Below are 24,038 nucleotides of genomic sequence, written 5' to 3'. Positions count from 1 at the left end.
AAGAGTTCAAACGTGCCTAGAATAACAAGTTGAGTTATTTTAAAGTGTACTTTACACTTCTCAGTCAAATGAACAGAAATAGTCTATGCTGTTTACCATTAATCTACAAAACCAACTGAAAACAGGCTATTAGTTTAAATCTCTACCTATTTCCTGGCACTTCTGTAACAAGATGCCTTGGAAAAAACAAATAAAAGTATAGCATATATTTAGTCTTCCAGTCATCTCTCTGTGTTTCTTTCAAGAAAGCATAATATAGATACCGAAGTAACTCAAAATGAAAACCTCAGACTGGAAACAAATTATCAGCTTGGTGCATTACTTAAGCTAATTAGCCAGATTTTGTTAATATAACAATATCTCTAGACAGTGCCACCCAAACACATCAACTCATACATATGGAGCATGTATTTGTAATGCAGTGACACACTGTGGGTAGAAGTAAGATTTACACATTTACATAAGTTTGATTCATGATGACAAAACACTTTAAAAATAATAATTCTATTAGCTGACAGCCTGTTAATAAAGTCCTATCTGCAACCAACGTGGAGGTTCAAGCCTAGAAGAATACACAAGGATCTCCACAAAATTTCAAAGCATGCCAACATTACACTTTTCAGTAATTAAATTCAGCTTATTTCCATATTTGTTATCATCACAGCAATATTATTACTTTTTTCCGCAGGAAAATTATTTTGCTATTTAGGGCACATTTAATAACCTTACAAAAAGCTACAAATCTACATCATCTTCTCAGTCATCCCGTGCAGTAACTTAAATTGCAATGCTGCTGTGCCTTCATCCGTTATTAATACATCTGAGCAACATACTACACAACATACACCTGCTGAAGGATATCAGATCCGGCAAAATTGTATTTGACAAAGTACTTGGAAGCATGCAAGACAAACAGAGACACACACAGAGGAAAAGAGGAGCAGTTCTAGAAGCCTATCCGCACTGAATTCCTTAGTCACCTGACCTGTCATTTTAAAACACTGCAAGTATATCTACATGAACTAAAATCATAGCATAGTCTGTAGTGTGTACACACATGTATAAATCCCCCTTTATGTGTGGGATTCATCATTCTCAGTTATAGCCACATAAAACTTATCTACTTTCGCAACTGCAGAGGAAAACTCAATTTATACTGAAGGTGGCCAAGCTGGCCTCTGCAAATGGCTCTCTTTTGACTCTAAGTTAATTGCCCTACAACTAGACTTTAGTTAGCAGAATGGCATTCATCATAGTATAGACTGCTTCTGTGCTACGCAGTTCCTAATCTATCACAGTATATGCTAATACAACTGCTACCACTTGCGAGTGTCCAGTGTGACAAATATAGCCCGTTCCTCATGGGATGATAAAACCAGGAGCTCTGCTTCATGCCACAGTGCTATCCTCTTCTTGCCAAGACAGAACCTGGAAAGCCCTCTAGTAAGACTTAAAAGCCTCTCTGCTTGGCAATGTTAAAGTACTAGGTGGGATAGGGCTTACTGCATATGTCCCACAAATGCAGAATTCTATGCAGAGAGTGGTGACAGAGGTGTAGATGAAATAAAACTAATAATCTGGCTGACAAAAATGGTGCTAGGGGAAGAATTCAGTGCATAGATCTAGCATATTTGCCCCAAGTTCTTGTATTCTCAGTTTTATTACGTCCAATGACCAAGACATGTTGGACCTCTGATTCAAAAAGCATTACACAGAGATTACTTCCAACTCCCTCTGAAAAAATCCAGCCCCTCATCAAGAGTATGAATATGAACAGGCTAGCTTGTTTTGCAAGTAAATGGATTCCGTACTGGCAAAACTCAGTAGGCTCACCTCCTGAATGTCTTCCTGTTAAAGGAAAAGCTTTTTTTAAGAGAGACCTTAAAAAGTTTACCAGAACTTTCTTTATACTTTATACGTCAATAAACTGCAGATCAAGCATGTTTCAGTTCTAATAGCTTTACCCCTAGTTAAACTATACAGCTGATAAGATATTCTTAATTTAAAAAATAAAAGCGGTGGAATTGGTTTGGATGGGAACAATCTGATATAATCACATTATTTCTTCTGATTCTGCTTTGCATTGTACTTAACCCATACAAGCACTGTTCTTGAAAACTTGTAATCACCCTGCCTTTTAAGTACCTATTTCAGTGGTTTTTGGTTTAAGTAGCATGAGAAGCATCGAAGTGCTTTATGGGTTGCCTCAAGCATCTCAGAAAAACCATGGCAGAATGCTGAACTTCTAAAGTCACCTGAAAATTTTCTTTGATAGTATATAGAAAAATGAGGTCATGCTAACCTCTTAATTCTCACACTTTGCCCAGGAAGAACATTCTGTCCTTCCATTTTTTGAAAAGCTGTAAGGAAATCATAATATCTCATAACTACCTGGTAGGAACTCTCTCATATCCATCTGAGTTTTCCAGCAACGTCTTAAAAGGCCAGAGATAGATAAGCAGTCCAGACAACACGTATTAGGGTTATGCCTAAATGGCACAACCGCTGACTAAGATTTGACTCCCAACTATGACAACACTGACAGGACAGAGCTATGCTTAAAATCGGAGACTACCAGCAGTATCTTAACTCTGTCATACGAAAAACTGATTTCTGGAACTTTCTGTTAAGCTTCAGTTGTAAGTTATACAAATCATGAAAATAAGAAGCCACCAATTACTACAAGAACAAGAGGCAATCACCCTGTAGAAACTAACTCCTCATAGGCTTTACTACCGAATAAGAAAACAATGAAGAAATGGAAAACTAGAGGTGGAAAGCTTGCAAACAATAATATATTTTCTTCCAGAACTATGTAACCAAGTCAATACTGAACTAGCAATCATGTCATCACAGCTCTTTCCCCCTTGAGCCATGGTTCTTGGCAAGGGAAACGTTGAGAATACTGACAGACATACATCCTTGAATCAGCTGCTGTTGAAAAGTTTTTCTGTGCTTCCCCAACCTATTACAAATGTTGCAAACAGCATAAGATTATACAAATCGGTCTTTTGCCACTCCAGTTTTGAAAACAGAAATCTATAAAAAGCCAGTATAAGGAACAGGTTGGTTACAAAACACACCTACAAATATTTCAGCAGAATTCATAAGTTACATTTCTAAGTATCTTACTATTTATAATGTGTTTTAATAACACATTATAAAAGTTTTAATAACTTGAAAGCTACAGAAAAAACAGCAGAAAGCTTGCTTACAGCTTGAATATGATCCCTTTTAAAAAATTACAATTACATTTGAGTTTTATACTTCACAATCTTGCATTGTAATGTTCTAAAGCACTTGAGTGGCATCAACTTAATCTGAAACCAGGCCTACATGAAGTATGAGGAAGAACTAGCCTGACACCCTGTGGCCAAAAAACTGCAAAACTACATTATTTACCACCATCATCCGAATCTTCCTCAGATATCCACCACGGCACTGAATCCTTTTTCTTCGTTTCTTTTTTCCTGGGCTGTCCCAATGTCTCAAGAATGCTGGATTTTTTCTTTGAATTTCCAAGTGAATCATCTGAAAGAGACTGAGTCAATTGCATACAAGATTAAAAACAGCTTTTACATTTTCACATTCTTTAACTGTCTTTCAGCCACTCAGTTCTGGACTTCTGAGTTCAGATGCCTCTCTCTACTCCCCACTGTCTGCCTTTTTTGTATATGCACGACAAAGTTGAGTAAGAAATAATAACTATATTCACGTGGCATAATACTGCATATTACAATAACCCCACTGCCAGAATTTGGATATGTTAAAAGTTAACTGCTTAGCAGAGCATATGTTCAAATGAACAGCATAATCAGCTCTTTTTCAATTAGTTACAACATATAGGAACCAAAATCCTGACTACATCCCTGAAGATAATGAAGTAGAGCAGAAACAGTTTTGCCTTGGCCTTGCTTCGTACATGAACAACATTATTAATATTCTAAAAATAAACCTTCACAAGCAACATTCTAGCTCCCAGCAAATCAGATTTCAGAAATTAATTTTGTACTTTGTGTTCATGGAAATTAATAGAAATGCCAGAGCCGTTCCTACCCAACTCTGTGTATTAAGCTTTCATATGTGTTAGTCATCCATGCCAATTTTGACCGATGGCTTAAATCAATGGAGAAAAAAACCTCTCTAAGTATGAACATCCTATGAATTTAAGTTACTGAAGAGTAACAGGAACGAAAAGATCTACAGACACTTCACAAGACAACAGCACTTTTTTGAAGTGATGCAGATTTTTAAAAAAAAAACCTAATCCCTGCTCTTTTCCTTTAATAAAGTTCTTTGTAGCTTACAGCAGGCTCAGAGCCACAATTAGCTGTCCAGACATTGAACAAGGAAATATATTCATTAAGCTAGTGCACTGCAACTTTATGTGCTACGTATTCTTTGTGCTTGAACTCAGTAAACATGAGGTTAAGGGGAGTGGCATACTTTTTATTTTTATCTAATTTTTTAGCCATAATTGTTGAAACCAATTGTCCTAAAGAGTCTTAAAGAACACAGTGAATAGAGTTAGCAAAAGCCATAAAGCATAAGAAACAAAGAATTATCATATGAAATGCATCATATGGGAAAATTTCAAAAGCTTCACTTTTGTAATAGTCACAAATAACAAAATGTGATCGTATAAACAGAATACTAGAGGCAACAGGATTGTGGGTACTTAATATGTAAAACACACGACAATGTTTTATTAAAACTAGCCTGTGCAGTCCACTGCCTGATTCCTATTGCATGAAAAGCACTACCATAAAAGCCTATCTTTACTATATATCTAACACTTCAATTTATATGGGCCTAACAAGAACATCCATAAATCAAATGCCAATTATCCAAAACTACCATTCAAGAAAAAAATAATTATAAGAAAATAATATTCTTACAAATATCTCTGACCAATAACATCTTTAGAGCTTAGTTTCACTTGCGAAAACTAAATGCCTGTCATACAGTCTCAGAAAGAAAATTTCAGTGCTCTGAGCGTTGCACTTTAAAAAACCACAATTTTAATAAATTATGAAACTGCTAGACAACAGGATGTATTGCAATTTCTTTAGGTTGGCTCAGTGACATAGAACAAAACAGCTTTACATTCTTAATAAATGTCCTATAAATAACAACTTCCTTACACTAGTCACAACACAAGTACTAGTGCCATTGTCCCCAAAGGTCGGACTGCCTCCTGCTAGCTAGAAGTACTGACAGGTGCTTGACGCAAGCTCTGTTATCACTTGCTGTTTCTTTTACGACTAACAGTATCCTCTACTCTGCAAGCAGAACTTCAATGATGGTCGTACTCCTTAGAGTATTGTAACTAAAGAAACTGAAACTCCCACAGGTCGTTCTCAAGTTCTGGAAACTTTCTATGTCCAGCCATCTTGTCAACTGCAGACAGTAAAGTTGCAGCAGCTGGGAAAGAAATGCTGACACAAAAATACTAGTGCATTTTTCCCAACACGTCAGTTGTCTCAACAGCGAAACTTAGAGATTTTTTTTTTCCCCCCTTTGGAAAAAAGTAAATAAATAAATCAATCAACTTTTTGGACCAGTAATGGCTTTTCAGTGCCAGCAAGTGGCACTGATTTCTTCCCTCCCCTCCTTGATAAAACAGCCTGTCAGCCTTTCAGGAACACAGACACACACACAAAAAAAAAAAAAAAAAGAAAAAAGAAAAAAAGTGTCAGTTGTTTAATCTCAACTTAAATAAAAGCCAAAAGAGTCAGTACTAAGAACTGGGACAACTACATGGACATAATCAGCTTACCACCTCCTATACACATGAAGGAACTTAAGAAAGTAGACAGGTAATACAGGATTGGATCTAAAACACTCAGACATTCATGACCAGTTGTCCTAATTATTTCATGAAACAAATCTTTTTCAATAAAACTAGTCTACTCCAAATTATATTTCTAGTACAAAATAATATTTTAATACATTTGATCTTTCAATAAAAATTAAAAACGTTTTTTAAACAGTGTTACTCTTCCAGGTACTACTCTACAGATTTTCTAATAAAGATGGTATAGCCTTTCCTTTTGAAAGTCTTCCTTCTCACCTGTCCATGAATATCAAGTAGAACAAAAGTCAACCTAGAAGACTAGAAGCAGACAATGGCTTTTTCATAACTTTGCTTTGCTTGAAGTGTCACCAAAAAAAGCAATTAATTGAAGCACTGTGTATTAGAAAGAGCTCCTCACGTTGCATGTCCCAAGGGAACTTCACAGCCAACACTGAAAACCTAGGAGCTATACCAATATGATAGATGATGCTCAAGGGAAATTAAAGTGACAATAGGGGAAGCACGCTAAAGCAAGATACTGGTGGTGGGGAGTGGAAGGATCACAAGCACACAGACAATGGAGGAGGAACAGAAGAATCATGGATGACAACAGGCCGTTCTGGCAAGGGGTTGGGAATAAGCATGACCAGGCAGAGGAATCATTAAAAGACCTATCTTACATGCAGTGATTGTTATTACACATTTGTGTTTCCTTCTGTATAATGATAAAAGCCTTGAAAATCCTGTTCACTGATAGCTTTTAAAGTTCACTGCATATGCCCAAAGACTTTAGTTTAATCCTCATATTAGACCTGCATCATCCAACTGTATATACAGTCTTTCTTTTAACTTTCTATTTTAATCGCAAACATACATACACCCTTCCCCCCCAAACAAAGGCAGTTTTACTAACTATGAGTTATTTAAAAGGGAAAAACCATCCTGCTCCATTTCTTCTCTGAAAGATTTGCTTAAACAATATTAAGTCTTCCTCAAACTACCAAGAAACAGTTTTTGCTATTCCCTCCCCTGCCGTTATACTCTCAACACAAACATCACCTACACAGCGATTTCAAACAATGGAGCACCAGTTTCTCATCTTTCTAACGTTAAAAGACTGTACACTTTTTACAAAAAACAAAAGCAAAGGGAGGGACATAGCAGGAGATGCATGTGTATAAAGTAACAGAGAGTAGATAATATTGTTATTTGAGTCTGTATCTAGCTGGCAAAACATAAAACAATGCATATTTTTAATGACTGGATTGGCAGTATATGTGTTTAAGCAAGCTTAAACACTTTATAAACAATTTTACTTTGAAACGATAAACAACAATTAAGACGTGAGTTGTTAAGAGTTACATTCTCTGGAACATGCCAAATACCACTTAGAATAATTCAATACAACTACTTTGATTTTTTTTTCTAACTCAAGCATTCTCAATTTGGGCAACAGCTGAGGAGCAAGAAGAGCATGTCAAATGAGGAACAAAATACTAGAAGCAATCATATGCAGAGTTTTGACAGATGTGCAAAATAAATAAAAGAATAAACCTCCTTTCTCTTCCCCAGAGCAATTCCCTTCATAACAATAGTAAGTAAAGAATTATTGACAGCATTGCAGAGCCTAATTTTCTATTTTTACTAACATTAATAATTCCAGTGAATTCAAGAATGTTAACTCAATTACATCATCAAACTGAAGGCCAAAATCTACCTTTAAGTTATTTGTGAATCTTAATTTTCAGATGGCATTTTGGTTTTCTATTCTCTCAATTTAGTATCGCTCAGTGAAGTTATGTTTATTCTGTATTTGTAAAAATACCTCACAAGCTGCATGGTCAAGGCAGAGTTACAGACCTACCTGGAAAAGCTAAAATCTTCTTGAAAAAGAAGCCTCTGGTTACTACAGATCTTTACTACACAGTACAAAGTGCAATTTTTATATAATCTAGCACCTACATTTTTCACAAGTAATTAAATTGTAGCACAGCCTCCACATCAAAAAAACTTTAAGCATACATTACATATAACAGAGACCCCAAGAATATTCTCTGACATCATTAGCTACACTTATATACAGTAATAGAATCTAGTAAAGGCCTTATGTATGTGGCATTTATATCTTAGGGTTACCACACTGCCCTCTGGCCTATCAGACGCATAAATTCTGAAATTACAGGTCTATATGCAGTGAAAAAATCATACCAAGTTAGGGCATTTTGACCACGTCCGATAATTGTTAGCTTAAGTCACAACCCACAGACTTGCATGATTTTGCCTGTACTCAAAATCATTAAGCACTATGAGGAATAAAAGGAATCAAATTAAAATTTTCTAATCGCTACAACATACTTCATTTTGTTAGGATTAATACAAGAATTTTTAAATAGAATTCAGTGAAATTAGGTATTGCACAGAAAAATAAGGAAATTCTTAAAATGTAGCTTGTGCCTACATACAGGAAAAGTTTTTTATCTCATTTTCAATTATATATCAATTTGAAGCTTCTACTACTAAATAACACACAACACAATAACAATTAAATTGAAACAAAAATCAAGAAGGGCTGTTTCTGAAGATACAACCTAGCAGTGACAAAATATTTATTTAATCACAAAACTGTTCTCTTGATTTCAATACAGCAAAATGAATTTAGCAATGAAGTTAAGACCTTGCAAAGACCCACGCATAAGACAGCTATGTGAATCGTGATAAAAGCACAGCTGCATCTTCCATTTCATATTCTTCCATACTCAGTTTTCCCCCTGTATTTTAATAGAGAAAAGGGATGTGACCTTGCTCTGAAACATACCTCTTTCAGAAACTCTTCAAACTGCTCATCTAATTCTTCTTTTGAAAATCGATGAGCCATGATCTGCAACTGGATGTTACCTTTCAAACAACTGAGTTTAAAAACTAAGATATAAAATAAAAATAATTAAAAGCATTCTGAAATTAGTGGTAGCCTAGTGATTTGCTGCTTTCATAGAGAGCTATAAGCAAAAAAAATCTCGAGAGATGCCAAATTTCATTCCTCCCACTCCTAATCTAAATTATTTACTGAATGAGATAATCAATGCAAACATACCTGGATTACCCGAATTCCTTATAATCAAAATAGTAATTTCCAAAACAACAGTTTCAGCATTTAAACTTTGAAGGATAAATAAAACATGATTCTCTTCACCATCTTTACATTTTTCTTCAAAAGACAGCTCTCTTAGCTACCCACAATTAAGCATTTTGTCAATGATCAAACAAGAATCCACTGCAGTAATACTTCCCATCCATTTTAAGAGCTTTTAATTCCTTTCCATGTTTCTTCCCCAAAACTGGAGACATCTGGCACTATAAGTTTTGTTTCATCATCTCTGCTGTGCTTAGGACTCAGTAAACAATAAATACATGAAAGTCTTTTAAGATTAGAGTATGACATTTGGTTTGATCTGCCTTGACACAGAAAGCCAATGGCACCTGCCCGCCCCCCCCCCCTCCCCCCCCGCAATTCCCAAAAGTCTGTGTTGACTTCTCAGGTATAAAATATGCCCCACACTCAAAATGCTAGAATGCTTTTGTATATCACACTGCTCAACACATATGGCTACCTTCAAAACTGCATATGTATAGCAGCATTAAACTACCCCAGCATCTTCCAGGCTAAGTGCTATGTAAACATAAAAGGGCTAAACATTTGCAGAAATGCTTTTACCATTAAATAAAACTTGTCCCAATATGGAGCCCTCTCAGTACACAGGACTGTTACCTACCTAGTAAATTGATTTTGACAGGCGAGTTGTGACAACTGCTTCCTGCTTTCACTCCTTATTCATCCATAGACCACCCGACACTTTGGCTTTGGCAGTTAAAAAAAAAAAAAAGTTATAGCAGACTGCCCAGACTTTGAATTGAATAAGATATCCTTATGTAAGCACTTGGACAATATCTCTGAAAACATGGTAAGAAGATTAAGAATGTTACCTCTCACAACACACATAATCCAGTATCCTTTTGTACTTTTACATCAAAGAACACTAGATGCTAAACATTAGATGCTTTAACAGTTTACTAGCTGTGCCAACTACTTCAGCAAGTGGAGAATACTTAATTCCAGCCTTGCCAGAAAAACTAACTGATTTTTCTGACATTATCTGTACTTCTGTCTACCTTATAATTACTGCTTTTATAAAAATTAACAATATAAAACTTTATTTTTCAAAAGCACAAGAAATGTCAGACAATTTCCGTAATAGATTACAGACAAACATTACCCTTAGCAAATATACTTTACAGCCATACCTTTAGAATTGGAGGCTCACAAATGGCTTGGCACATAAAACAAGTAAGTCACTTGCTAGGATATATGCTATAACACAATGCAGAATGCAGAAGTTTTGGGAAGGTATGGCTAAACCACAGGGATGAAAGAAAGCTTATACAGCCTAACACATTTCATGTAATCTTTTAATCATCCCAGCGCTGGGACCAGCCGTGACCTGATCCTCCGCCTCCTCCGGCTTCCCGTAAAGCACACGCAGAGCTAGCACACGGCGGCGGCCGGGCAACAGCCCTGGGGCCGGCGAGCCGTGCTCCTCCCAACCCCAGCCGCGACTCCGCGGCTCTCCTCCAGCCCCATCCTCTCCCGCCCTGGGCCTAGCGAGTGCTGGCGACAGGGTGCGACGGCCCCCGGCAGCGCGGGGGCTCGGAGATGGGCGGCCGGGCGGGAGGAGGGAGAAGAGCAGCCCCCGACGGGGCACCGCCAGGGCGAGCCGGCGGGCAGAGCTCGGCTCCGCGGCCCGAGGGGACGCTCCAGAGAGCAGCGGGGGACGGGAGAGGAAGCGGCTCAGGGCCGAGCGCTGCCCTGCCTCGGGGCGCCGGGAGCGTACCTGGGCCGCGTCGGGCCCCTCTCGGTCACGGCCGCCTCCCCTCGCTGGCGGCGCGGCGCGGTTGCCTAGGAAACCCTCCCGGCCACCGTACCGCCCGCCAAAACTGACCGCGGGGCGACGTGTCACGTGATTCCGCCAAATCCGCCGGCTTTCCTCTCCCCCCGCCCCTCCGCCGCCGACGCGCGTGGAAGGCACGTGACGGGAGAGAACGGTCCCCGGCGGCCATTACTACCGTGGCAAAGGTCGCCTCGCCTCGGCCCGGCCCGCGCGGCTGGAGGCGGAAGTCGCCGCGCGGTGACGTGAGGCGGCGGCGCGCGCCAGGCGGGCGGAGCGGCGCCGCCTGCTGGGCGGCGGGTGGGCAGCGCCGGCGGAGACCGGCGCCGGGGAGAGGGGCCGGGCAGCGGCCCCGCCGCTCGCCGCTTCCACCATGAGAGGTCACGCCAGGATAGCGCAGCAGCCCCCGGCCGCCGCCCGCCGAGCCAGCGAGGCCTACCCGCGCACCTGCCTCCGGCGAGCGGGGGCTGCGAGCGAGAGGGGGTTTGGCGGGGGGAGGCCAGTGCCCGCCCCGGGGACTGCTCCGTGTCCCCCCCGCAGGGACGGGCTCGCGGCCCTCTGGCCGCCTCCCCCCGGGCTGCCGGCAGCGGGGGCTGCAGCTGGGCGGTGGGAGCAGAGAGAGGGGACGCGGCTTTGGTTCCCCCCGCCGCTGTCGGTTCTCCTGAGCTTGCTGCTCGCCTTGTTTCCGTTTTCTGCCAACTAGGAGCTGCGCAGGAGCCCGTGGATAAAGCGGGGGAATTAAAACTAAATTCAGTTTATTTCTCCATTCGGGGGCGATGCCAGGCCCGTGCAGAGGACCACCCTTGTCCTGTTCCCGAAGCCGGTGGGGCTAACGCTGTTGCCACCTGCAGCCAAGATCTCTTCCTCAAGTTCCTGAGGGACGCGCTTCTGCAGAAGTGGCTCAGCTGATCTTTTGGAAAAGCATGATGGAAAGAGTTAAAAGTGTGTTGCTTTCCCTCATGCAAAGGTCAAAACCAAACCATCCCTTCTCACTCTTACACAGAAGTCCCCTTCTAAAGCTTTTCTAATGTTTCAGCCCTAGGTGTCGGCTGCTGTGCGTTTAATACATTTTAGCACATCTCTAGAAATGTTTAAAATATGCAGAGAAATTAATGACCCCTGTTTCCCTGACCACTGTCTCTCAAATAACCACAGAACAATTGCAGTCTGTGCTTGCATGTGCTCTCCAGCTAGGGTCTGTCAGTTGTGTTTGTTGTGAGAGTCACGTTGCTTTAGGAATTCTTACGCCAGCATTTAGTAAATGGCAAAATAAAACAAGCTCACTTAAGAATACAAATGAACGTTGTTCGCGCGCACACACACGTTTTGATTCTCTGTTGAGCAGACTTGGAATGAAAAGGGAGTTTTCTTCGGTGAGTGTTGGATACTCATCGCAAGTGAGAAACTAGTTAAAATCCTGTTACTGTCTCTCATTTCCTGTTAGCCTGAGAGATAAAGACCATGCTTCCAATATGGCCTTTATGTACCCCAGATTTTTTTATGCAAGTATAAATTATAGTTTAAATTCAAAGAAGCAAAGAAATACGGGCTCTGTATTTTCCACCCAAGTCTATAGGAATTACTTTGCTGAAGGTGCTGCAGCACCTCTTTCAATCAGGCCTTTTGTCTGCAGATGGAGTATTATATTTCCATTTGCAAAGTATGGGTCATTTATTTCGTCTTTGTGCGCAACTTCTGCTGCTATGGGAAACGTGGGAGCTGATCAAGGACAGGATGCCTACATAAACTAATATACTGGAACAATTTGTTAAGCGTGACAGCCTACTGCTGGTGAAAACATCAGTTTCCAGCATTTGCTTTTTTCTCTCATCTCGTGAAAAAACATGGAGTGAGGCATGAGCATTTAAAGAGAAATAGGGAAATTAATTAATTAAGGGATGTCAGTCTGATGCTGCATGCCTTGATCCTGCCTAGATTTAAGCCAATGCAAATTTTGCTGTTAACTTCAAAGTGATAGCCGTGACATCATTCATTGATCATGAGAGTAACTTCATATATAATCAAATACTCACATCAAGGGCTCAGTCCTGCAAGCTGCTAAAAAACTGTTGCACATTGAAGCCTTTCTGTTTGCAGAAATATGTTCAAAGAGGCTTGTACAAAGTATAGAAAAATGTGTGGAGGGATCAATGCTGTTGGAAACCTCAGTGCCCATATGGGAAGGAAAAAAAACCCAAACCACTCTTGATGACTGTGGTGGAGAGGAGGCATTGCCTGGTGTTGAAATGTCATCCAGTGCATTCAAATAACATGCACAATAGCCACTTAAAAGATTTTCATTTCCTTCTAATGCCAACCAGTTGGAGCAGTTTTCTCAAGAGCTCTTAACAGTGGAGCTTAAAAAACGGAGAGCAGGGGCTAGCCATGAATTTCAGCCAGGAACGTGGCAATTTGGGCACAAATGGTAATAAAGCAGAAGGGTGGCCACAACTTCTGAAGCAGATCCTGCTGGACAGAGCCCCAGATTATAAGGTAAAATTCTGGCTCTGCTGACATGGATGGGAAGCCTTTGTTGACTTCTATGAAACCAGATTTTGCTGCTGTAGTCATTGGCTTCTCATTTAAATATGTGGTATGTGTATATTTAACACATTTTTTTCCCCCAGATTGCTAAAATACAAGGCTTCATGTATTAGTATAATAATTTCAAACAATTAATGGTAAAATTGAAAGGGATAAAATATCTATACTTTTCTTTTTGCACATCTAATTTCAGATTCATATCATCCATAAATATCAATGGGGAAAAAGTCATCAAATAAAAAAAGAAAACGTCTGCCACATCCACTTTGGCTGAGGCATTGCATTAGATAGTATTTCAGTACTGAACTTGCAAATATGTGAAATAGGAGATTATGATAATAAATATTTAGCCATATTCTTGGTTATGTTTTTTTAAAGGTTAACAGTTTCATACTGAATGAAAAGCAAACAAACAGTGGTGAATTAAGAAGTTAAAACTGCATTCTCTGTGCATGCCCGCTGTGATAATACTTCCTTACATGACTATGCAATAAAAACCCTTTCCAGTATACGCATCAGAAAAAGGAAAAGCCTTCCATAAAAGTACAAGTTGCACAGAAAATGGAAAAATTACGTGGAACTGTATTTCGTGTGAGAGAAAACGGTAGTCTGGCATTGTTCAATTAGGATTAGTTATAAAATAGTTCACCTAACTATAATTTCAGTTTAAAAGATCATTTTTAATACTTTTGCTTTTGTTTCACTGCAGGTCTTATTTTGTTCTGCCACTGATTAACCATAGCCCTCAGATCCCGAGGGCCAGATTTATGGTTGACTGCATTACGGTAGCTAGCCGGAACTCAGCTTAGCATCTCACCTGCCAAGTCTTTTCCATCATGCAGTTTGTCCACGGGCTGAGAACTAAACTCTGTGTCGTGTTTCACATTATTCCAGAGGTTTAGACCGGTTGCTAATCTTATTTCTGCTTCAAGCTTGCGTCCGTTCAATGGAGCTGCAGATTTAGAAGCAGGGCTGTCACGTTGCTGGCCATTTTCTGGTTTCTGGAAGTTAGCAGACATGCAACGTTTCTCAGACTTTTTAAAAACGGATCGTCCCTTTTGCTCATTTGTGTAAATGCTTAATTGCCTTAATGTTGTGCACTGTGCTGCCAACTTTTCAGTTCCTCTGGAAGAGGGGGAGCGCAAAGTTGCTGTAATTACTGGCTGCAGGAGTAAACCCTTCCCCATCATAGAGAAAACTGTGTTATATCTCCAGCAAATGTAAGCAGTTAAAAGTTCCTTCAAGAGAGTAAATGTTTGCAGTCAATAATTATAGCTGCTTCTCACTCTCTCAACTTAAAAGAAGTGCATTTGCCAACATTTAACACTACTTTTTCTTCCATTTCCTGATTCTCTATAAACTTGTTGGGAAACATTGCTCTACTGCGTCATCCAGCCAGTGGAGCAAGATCCCTCCTGTTACAGGCTTTCACTTTTGACAAATCCTGGGAAAATTATTGAGCAAAGATAGATACAAACATGGCTGGTTTGACCAACCGTAGCGCATTTGAACTAGCCTAACGATCCTGCCGTAGGCGTACTGCAGGTCTCCTTTGCCGGTGAAAAATCTCAGTCCTTGGCATCAGGCGACACACCTACCACTCCTACTCTACATGGGGACCGGAGAAACAACTTGCGTCGTTTTCACCCCGAAGTCATTTGAACTGCAAACCCTCATCTGCCATCAATATTCTCCTTTGTATATGGAAAGTTTTATAATAAATTTTTCTCTTTGCGTGAAGACACACCGCATATCTTCAGTTCAGAAAAAATTAAGGTAAATATTTTTATAAAGGATTCTTAGTGGCTTAGGAAAGATTAAACTCAGAAAACTCAGCAAAGAAAAATTAAGTGTTCTGAGTTATTCAAATTTTTCAGATCTGTAAAATCTCTCGTTAATCCTGACAACATATTGCTTAACACTGGCAAGAATATTAGCTTTGCATTTCAGATTTTCACTTAGTTATTTTTAGTTCTTCTGAAGCCTGGGAAATAAGAAATATAACCGCTTTGAACAGTCTGAAAGAGCCAACTCTAGCAGGGCCTCTGAATCTGATTAGATAAAACAACAAAGAGGTTCTGTTAGGGCAGAGGCAGGAAGAACTAAGGTGGGTGGCAATATCTGTCATAACTCAGGGGAAATGTAGCCTCAAAGCGCTCAAAAGTGGGTGAAAAAATAACATAAGCAATAGACAACTTTCCCACATCTTAGGTCACTCTCCAAATGCAGTTGAAGAATTTTCTCTGCGCTCAACTTTTTTTTTTTTTTTCGGTATTTTTTTAAAGTACAATAAACAGCACATGCATGTGTGTTTATCTTAAAAAGCAAATTTAGGGGAACATCATTTCTCTGCACATAAGTATCCGAAAAAGCGCAGTATGGCAAGTGCTATTACATTTGTTGGTACAGAAACGGTGTAAGATCTTAAGTGACAGATTTGCAATTTTCAACATTTTCCTGTGAAAGTAAGGTAGCTTTAAGATTGCCACAGGAGATTTCTCCCTAAAATACAGCTAGTCATAGCATCACATTTTATCCTACTGGCCAAAAAAGGCTCAAACTGTTGTGTTTAGTGCCACTGGGAGGTCTTCAGGTTTTTTGGGGGTTGATTTAAAAATGATGTGTTATTGGAGTGGTGGGAACCTGCAGCACCCACTTGGCCAAAGATCATGCTTCCCTACTTTCAGTGCAGGATGCTTGGAGTCTCTGCTGAAGTGAAGAGGTAGAAAGAAAGATTTGTGCATCTTCTCAAGAAAATCAGTCAAAATGTTTTCAAAGTTGCTGTGCATCCACAATGTTGAGATTTGTCTCTCTTAGAGGCCGGGAGCGTTACCTGTTTGAAGCCCGCCGCTAACTGTGCCCCACACCAGTGATGGCTGCAGCTGAGGAACATGGTGTTTGTTCCTCATGTGAAGGCGTATGAGAACAGTCCCTCCAACCTATTCTTTACCTGCATGTAACTGCTGGCATTTCTCCGGTAACTCTACGTCTGTCTTCCCTGGGACAGACGTGGGGCGTAGCGGCAGGTGCATACATGTATGATAACTAATGCTAATCTGATACCAGTTTGCATTGCTGCAGTGGTTCAGCCCCCCATGCCGGGCTGAGGGCGTTCAGCATGCTTGCATGGCTCTTTGCACTGAAATGGAGCAGTGGAGCTGTAAGCACCAGAGTTCAAGCTTGATGGGCAGGGTCTACTCGACTCTTTGTGGCTTCTGGCAAAAGGCTTGTTGTAGTTATGCTGCTGAGGTAATAATTTCATTAAGCAGTTAGTTACTGGACAAGATTGTCTTCTGGCTTGAAAGGTCATGTCTTTGTTAATGGATCACTTGCTTTGCCATATAGTAGCCTACATTTTTAGAGAGAAAATTTGGGATGACAGTTAATTTATTTGCCAGGAGTTTGATTTAACTTTTTAACCAATAATGTATTCCACAGTTTCCCTGAATTCATGTCTGCTGTAAACAGTATTCCTGTGAACCAAGCGGCTTGTTAGTGGTATTTCTATGGCATTTTCAGCAGGCTAAAAGTAGTTACAGTGTACATTTGGACAGAAGAGCTGGAGTGTGAAATTTATCCCAATTACCTTTTTCCTCAAGCTTTTTTTCTCATTATAATTTCATCCTAAGCTAATCTGCTCCACATTTTTTATTTTCTTTGAAATCGTGCTGTAAGATTCAGTCTTACATTCCTGCACAGGGAATTGAGCATCAGGTCTTAAAAACTGAGGGAACAAAATCAGATCCTTGCCAGGAATTGTTGCCTATACAAGTTCTGCTCCACCAGCTGATCCATGGACTGCCCAGGTGAACATGTAGGAAGCCCTTTTCCCCCAATCAATGGAAAAAAGGTAGATGAATGGACATGGATACCCGTTTTTGTCTTTGGCCAGTGAAGGAATAAACCCCCCAGAACTCAGGTTCACATGTAATAACAAAAACCCTGGGATGTGTTAAGCGGTATCGAAGCGGGGGACAGGGTGACTATTACAAGTCTGTTCTCTGTGTGAAGCCAGTTCACGTGTTTGTCAATTTAATGTAGCTGTCTCACTCGTCATCCTCTCGCTCGTGGAGACGCAGGGCCCGGTCCCATGCTGTTTGTACAGATGCCGTTAGTACAGAGCCGGGGGATGGGGAAGTCGGAGAAATCTGAGGTCTCCTTCTCTACTGTCACATTCCCAGCACTGCTTGGGGCCATTTCGGCTGGGTGCAGATCCCTCACCTACAACACATCTATAGCACGCCGCCTCTGTTGCCCTGTTCTGACGGCGCTTGACAAGCAGGTCTCATTCTCCACCAGGCAAAGCAACCTTTCTGGAGTCAGCACGTGTCCTCCTTTCTGGTTTATTTTTTCATACCTGGAAATAAAGATAATCTAAACTGATGTTCTGTGTACAGAAAACAAAAGCCAGCCAGATAGGTACTATGGAAAGGAAAACCTCACCACTCTGAAACTCTCAAATGTGGACAGGCAGAAGATTTATTTATTTATTTATTTATTTGTAAACAGTGCTTTAGGTAGGGATACGACCTGTCATTACTTAGAGATTTCCAGCAGCTGAACATTTGGTGTCTGTCTGCCACCCACCTAGTACCAAAAATGCCACCAAGAGATCAGCTTGTCGAAGGACTAAAATAGTCCTTAAAGCTTAGCCTTGAAGGGCTATGACACCTGCTTTTCCGTATCTTCTCTTTCTCTCCATATCTACCCCACTAATCGCCTGTTAGCTCCTAAGCTACCAGAAATAAACATCAGCAGTCGCAAGGTTCAGACAGTGTATATTAAGACCTGTGAAAACTGCCTTTTGCAAGCATTTGTCTGGAAAATAATACCTAGCTTAAAGATTTAAAACCTAGTGAGGTTCTTTGTTGTTTCAGGCTTCTGGGAAGTGGTCATTTTCTTAATGTGATAAGAAACTGAAACATTTTCAAAGAAAAGACACTTAGATATGCGGCCTGCGTGGATTAGTAAGACTGGAAGCTGCTGTTCCAAAAATCCTTTAATTACGACAAACCTTCCCTGGCAAGCTGCTGTATTTACTTAATAGAATATTAAGCTATGATTTTTACATGTATACTAAAGGTATTTAGGTGTCACTGTTTTCTTGCAGTCTAATAATATTTTATTTCATTTAAGTTAAGTTTGGATAAGCTTGGGCCTTTTGTTAATTTCCTCCACTCTGAAGGATAAAATAGCCCGGTACGAAAGCCTTTTAAGATTCAACAATGTTGTTTAAGCATGGCATCTGCAACTAATAATAAAGACTATGCAACTTTGAATGAAAAAAGGTCTAATTATCATGGCAATGGGAAGATGGTTGACTCATCTTCGGCAGTTTGGATTACATGTGTGGGATTGTGTTTTGGATGGAGCACTCCAGAATAGCAACACTCCATCAAAAACACAGTCATGCACCTGTACTCCAAATGGCTGAATAAGGCAAAACACATGTCATCTGAACACTGTGAATCAAATTAAAAAAAAGAAAAGGAAAGAAAAGAAAGCTGGAAGAGAAATAAAGACAAGTACCATAACATTGGTGTGTGTGAAGACTTGTTTCTCTAAAGCTCCCTGAGTGATTTATTTATCGCTAAACCTCTGTTCGCAAGCCATGTTTGATTTTGCTTGATGCTGTTATAGACACTGCAACTGGATCTTATGGAAAGGGCTGCCAGCAACTGTTTGATCCTGATAAATTACAATAACAGGCACAATTTACAATGAGAAGCTATTGCTGCTTCTGGCCCTAATGTGTGATGAGGTTTAAAACATGGTGGGCCAAATTTCTCCTTACCTGGTGGACCCCTCAGACCACTTACAGAAGAGCGTAAGAGAGCCATTGAGCAGAAGAAAATTACATTCACAGCAAGAGCCAGGCCCAGTTTTATACCAAAGGTGAGCATGTGTGTGTATGTGTATCTGCCTGCATTTGAGTGAAGGAGATGTTGTGGGGAGAAGAGGTACAAGAAGAGTGTATAATCCACATGTTTGGAAACTTGTGTGTTAACTGAGCAGCCCATTCCCTCAGTTCCTTCTACATGTGCACACACACACCAACACCCCCCCCCCCAACATTTATGCCTGCAATGCATATGTGTTGTGAATATTGAAGTATTTGCTTTGGAAAGTTAATTGATGACTGGCTGCTTATTTGATCTTCACAGTGTCGAGTTCAAAACGTAATAAGCAATAAAAAACACCCAATAGTTGGACATGGAAAGAGGTGCAAATTCAGAAGGGGATGTGAAGTGATATGAATTAGACCCCCCTGTGTATTTTCTTTGCAGTAGCATTCCCAGACACCTGCCCCTGATTTCAGAAATGTATACAAGCCACAGTCCACACCCAGGAGAATAAAGCCGGATTTCTTGAGATATTTCATTGCCCAGAAGCTTTTGATAATCCCCTCAGATGCTTTTTTGCCTTTTTAGGGGACTTCGAGTCTAATCAGATTAACATACACATTCTTACTGATGTGCCAAGAGTTAGCTCTCCTGGAGGCCAATGTTAATAACCCAAAAAAGATACATATTAAAGAATGAAGTGGAGTGAAAGGGATGTTGTGGGAAAAAGAGGAACAAGAAAAAGGTATCAACTACATGTTTAGAAACCTGTGCGTTCTCTGAGCAGCTCATATTGCTGGTGCCTCCTGTAGGGAAGCGTACAAGGGCAGAAGAGACAATTTCACACGCTTTTGTTAGTGAAATGTTGAGAGAGGCTTCAGAAAGTCTGTAGGAGTAGTGGTGACATTCAGTGGCTCTGATGGATTGTTTACTAGACTTCTGAAGGACTGTAGTGCACCTCTCCTAACACTGGACTCCTGCCTTCAGGAGGTGTTCAACAAACCAAGACTGTACCATAGCTCTTGCCCCACCTTCTTGTTAGTCGTCTCACCCAGCTGCTGTCAGGCTCAAATGAGACGTGTCCAGAGAGGATCCGGAGAAGTTTTCCTCTATTCACAGCATGATTCTCCCTCGCCCCAACATGTATACGCACTTGCACATGCTGTCCCCAGTTCTCCTATATCCACAAACCCAATTTGTCTATATCCTCTGCCTTCTGTAGCCTTTGACAAATAAGCTCTGCCATTCTTTTGCTTCTCCCCCCTTGCTTCCCATTTACATGCATATATATATTCCACTAACAATTCCTCTTCTCCTTTGAAGAAACGTATGTATACATGTACCTACCACCCCCTCTCCCTGCCTCTGCCCCCCCGCTTTTATATAGTATCAGTATTTCCCATGTCATCTGCTGGAGAGAGGCAGGCAGAGCTGCTGCATGTATTTAAAAAGTGAGTGCATGTGCGTGAACACACATATGTGCACGCACATGCTCTTGTGTATAGGTACACCCCTGTCTCAAGGAGTGAATGCTTGCCTGGCTCATGGAGAACAAACTGGGAGAGGTGAGCACGGACTTGAACCTCTATAGCATGGAGCACAGGCTGGGTGCAAAGCCTTAGAGAAGGGCCGAGTATGAAATACAGGTCTTGAATGCAAAGGAGACAGGGTTTGAGGACAAAAGAGAGATATGTTTCTGTAATTCTAAATATAGACAAATGTTTAATGTCGGTATCTATGGGCTCTGTGTGAAGGACCAAACTACCTGAGAAAAAGAAGCTAAGAATCATTGCGTAGGAAGTGCCCATTTGTATTAGCTATTCTGCAGGAAACTTGGGTGCCAAAAGTTAGGTTGGATAATTCCAGGCCAGGTTCCAAGATTATATGCCTACCAAGGAGGCATATATTAGAAACTGGAATTAGATGTGACAAGTCCAACATAGGAGAAAAAAGAGTTGAAGCAAAAATATTCTGAGAAAGGGATCGACCTGAAATTAGATTAACGGTTGCAAAAAGTGGCCTGAATATTCAAAATGAGGGAACTCTATGGGAAATGCCTTAAATGAGCCTGTTTTTTCTGAGCATGGCTGCTCAAATTGCCAAAAATTAGCAGAATTTAAGGGTTTTTTTCTTAGTTGGTCCCATAGTGGAAGAAGAGTGACTGTCATTTCCCTACACTTTTGGGGAGTGTAAGTGACATATCCACAGCTCGATGGGTTCCCGGAGTATACAGGGTGAAGGTGACTACACATCGTGTAGTCTGATCTCCTGTCCATTGGAAGTATTGTGGTACTGGGACTGGTAACTTGTTTGATCGTGACCTGCCTTCTAGGAAAGCAGCCATAAAGACATCGCTTCCTCTAGTAACTGGTTCTGCTCAGTAATAATGATTACTCCTTTTGTTAAAAACTCATCTAATTCATCACTTAAATGTGTTTGGCTTGAGCCTTCCACTTGTGAGACCATCCTCTGCTAGATTAAAGAGCTCTGGAATGCACTGTATTTTGTCTCTGTGAAAGTACTAAGACATTGAAGCCAAACCACTTCTTAATCTTCTGCTTGACCAGTTGTGACTTCAGGCAAGCAGACTTGCTTCATACAACCACGGGAAGCTACTGGTTTCATTTTAAACCAGCCTCTATGATAATATAATAGCGGGATGTGCAAGTCACTGGAGTTTACCCTTCCACCTGCTTGCGTGGACTCCAACCAGCAAATGCAAACGATGAGAAAGCTAACGACCAGAGACAGTCGAGCTGGCCACATGCAGTCCCCCCATATGTCAGCTTTGCTTCAGCTGAGCCGACATTGCCACAGGGGGTGTTGTAGGTTTTAAGAGAGAGGTTTCCATGTGTCCCTTCCGCCTTGTCTAGGCAGCAAACTACCTCGCATAGTTCAAATTTCATCGTGAGCCGTGTTTACCGAGTTGTCAGAGATAAGCCTGGCTCTGGAGGCAAATGTTAGCATGGGGAACAGAAATGCCGGCAGTGAGCACATATGGCACTGTTTGTACTCTTAAGTTTGAAAGAACTAAACAAGTTAACAAATACAGATGTTTAAAATCAGTAAGAGTGTTTAATGAAAACAAACAAAATACTGTAGTCTATAAAGCAAAACCTGTTTTTCTTTTGCTCCTTTTGACCAGCTGGGATTAGTGTTTTTCTGAACCTATACCCTCCTTTGACATATGGGATGTTTTTGAGGGACATTAGTCCCAGCAGATGCTGGGTGGCGCTTGGGTGGATGCCTCTGATTTTTAGTTAGTTAATAAATCAGCTTTTACAACCATGTGTATCCTATGATTTAACACATGCGTAACAATAATACTGGATTAGGAAGAACAAACTGTTTCACTGCAAAGGATATTTTATTTCTTAGTAATATTGCATACAATATGAGCTTTTCTGTAGCATAAACAAAGGATTCATGCTATTTTTTCATTTAGCTGGTGCCCTTCATCCCCATGGGTCAAATTGTACTCGGAATTGCATTAGTACATATGCAGAGTACCTCCGCTGAGCTCAGTAAAACTCTTTCCATTCACTTCAAAGGGTGCTGCTTCAAACCTCATGCAGCCTGCTTTCCACAGGCATCAGCAGCCACTTCCTGCCTAGTAAACTGCTTAAGTGACATTCCCTCAATTAAAAAGACTCATGTAATGCTTTACCTAATCAGAAGGTTAAATAGTGTCACGTTGCTTTCCTACAAAAATCTTTTTCCTATGTGTCCTGCTCTTGTTTTTGCAAGGAAAACTTTCTTTTTAATCTTCAAGCTCCCACTGCAGATATGTGCTAAGCTACAAGCACACATGACATCATCCTTGGCTTCAGCCTTTGAAAGTGAAATGGAATTTAAAAATATGAAATTCTGGTAGCAATGTCACACCCGAAGTTGAAGTTTAAAACAAAACTGACAATAAAATCAACTGCCAGGAAACGGATTATTTTTTAAATTAAACATCTATCATGTCAGCTTTGGGTTAATCTCTGGAGCCAGCTCAAGGATGGATGAGGTAATATTTGCACATGTTGTGGATAAGATAGAATGAAAATGAATTTTGTCTTTTTTTTTTTTTTTTTTTTGGCTAATGTGCTACAGAGATTATGAGCCTGATGGTTGGAATCAGTACGAGCTGTGATTGAGGGGTTATGTGTGAAGCAGCAGATTAGAATGGTTTTAATATGTTGCATGATGGTCTTTGAAAGTCCCAGGCTATGTACAAAGTGTTGTGAATAGGGGCACTTGCAGGAGGTAGGAAGATAAGTGATAAGTGGAGGGTTGACATAATTCTGGAAAAAGCTCTCAGAGCCAACACATTTAGTGGATAAGTTTAAGGACTTGGTCTCGTTGCTTTAGTTATGAGTGCCAGAGATTGAGGCTTAACAGGGAGTCAGGACTTGGTGACAGAGCCAGCTAAAAGATGGCTGGACGTAAGTTATAATGCATAAAAGAAAATGAAACATTGAATCATAACCTGTTATAATAGCAACCGCTTTTGCTATTACAGAAACTATCTGAGAATTTGTTTTTTTCTGTGTTAATAGTATTTAAAACACACGTGAATTACAGCTGGGGAAGGGATTCCATTAATTCCTGTTTTCTGTGCTTTTTGTGAAAGCTTTTCTTAGCCTTTGTCCACACTGTTCTCTAAAGCATATTCCTGGCAAAGGCCAACATTTGCTCAGCGTTTGCACCAAACTGCCTGTGAAAGGTTGACATGTGCAGAAACTCCCAGAGGCATGGCTTAGAAAGTGTGGGTCTCAGGTGGCTTCAATCTATCTTGTTCTCCTTTTTCGGTGGCCTCAGTGGTCTTCTCCATAATCTTGGCAGTTCTGGAGAACCAGTTAAGTTAAATCAGTCCTTTCCAAGAACCTGCCCGGGGTCCATGCTGCAGCCTTGTCCATAGTGAAGAGC

At 40.6% G+C, this 24,038-nt stretch overlaps 1 protein-coding gene across 1 annotated transcript in view; it reads right to left on the bottom strand.

Moving 5' to 3' along the window:
* Positions 1–9,602, bottom strand: part of CEP162 (centrosomal protein 162) — a 49,541-nt gene extending 39,939 nt beyond the window's left edge. The window contains exons 1-3 of the mRNA XM_050894043.1: positions 9,568–9,602; positions 8,613–8,716; positions 3,403–3,541 (exon numbers count right to left, since the gene is read on the bottom strand). Of these exons, the coding sequence (XP_050750000.1) occupies positions 3,403–3,541; positions 8,613–8,672 (199 nt within the window). The 5' untranslated portion in view covers positions 8,673–8,716; positions 9,568–9,602. The remainder of the gene's footprint in view (positions 1–3,402; positions 3,542–8,612; positions 8,717–9,567) is intronic.
* Positions 9,603–24,038: the final 14,436 nt, after the last annotated feature.

This window comes from Gymnogyps californianus, chromosome 3 (genome assembly GCF_018139145.2).
Source record: "Gymnogyps californianus isolate 813 chromosome 3, ASM1813914v2, whole genome shotgun sequence".
NCBI classification, from domain to species: domain Eukaryota; kingdom Metazoa; phylum Chordata; class Aves; order Accipitriformes; family Cathartidae; genus Gymnogyps; species Gymnogyps californianus.
Note: the sequence above shows the minus strand (reverse complement) of the source record. Positions and strands in the feature narration are given on the sequence as shown.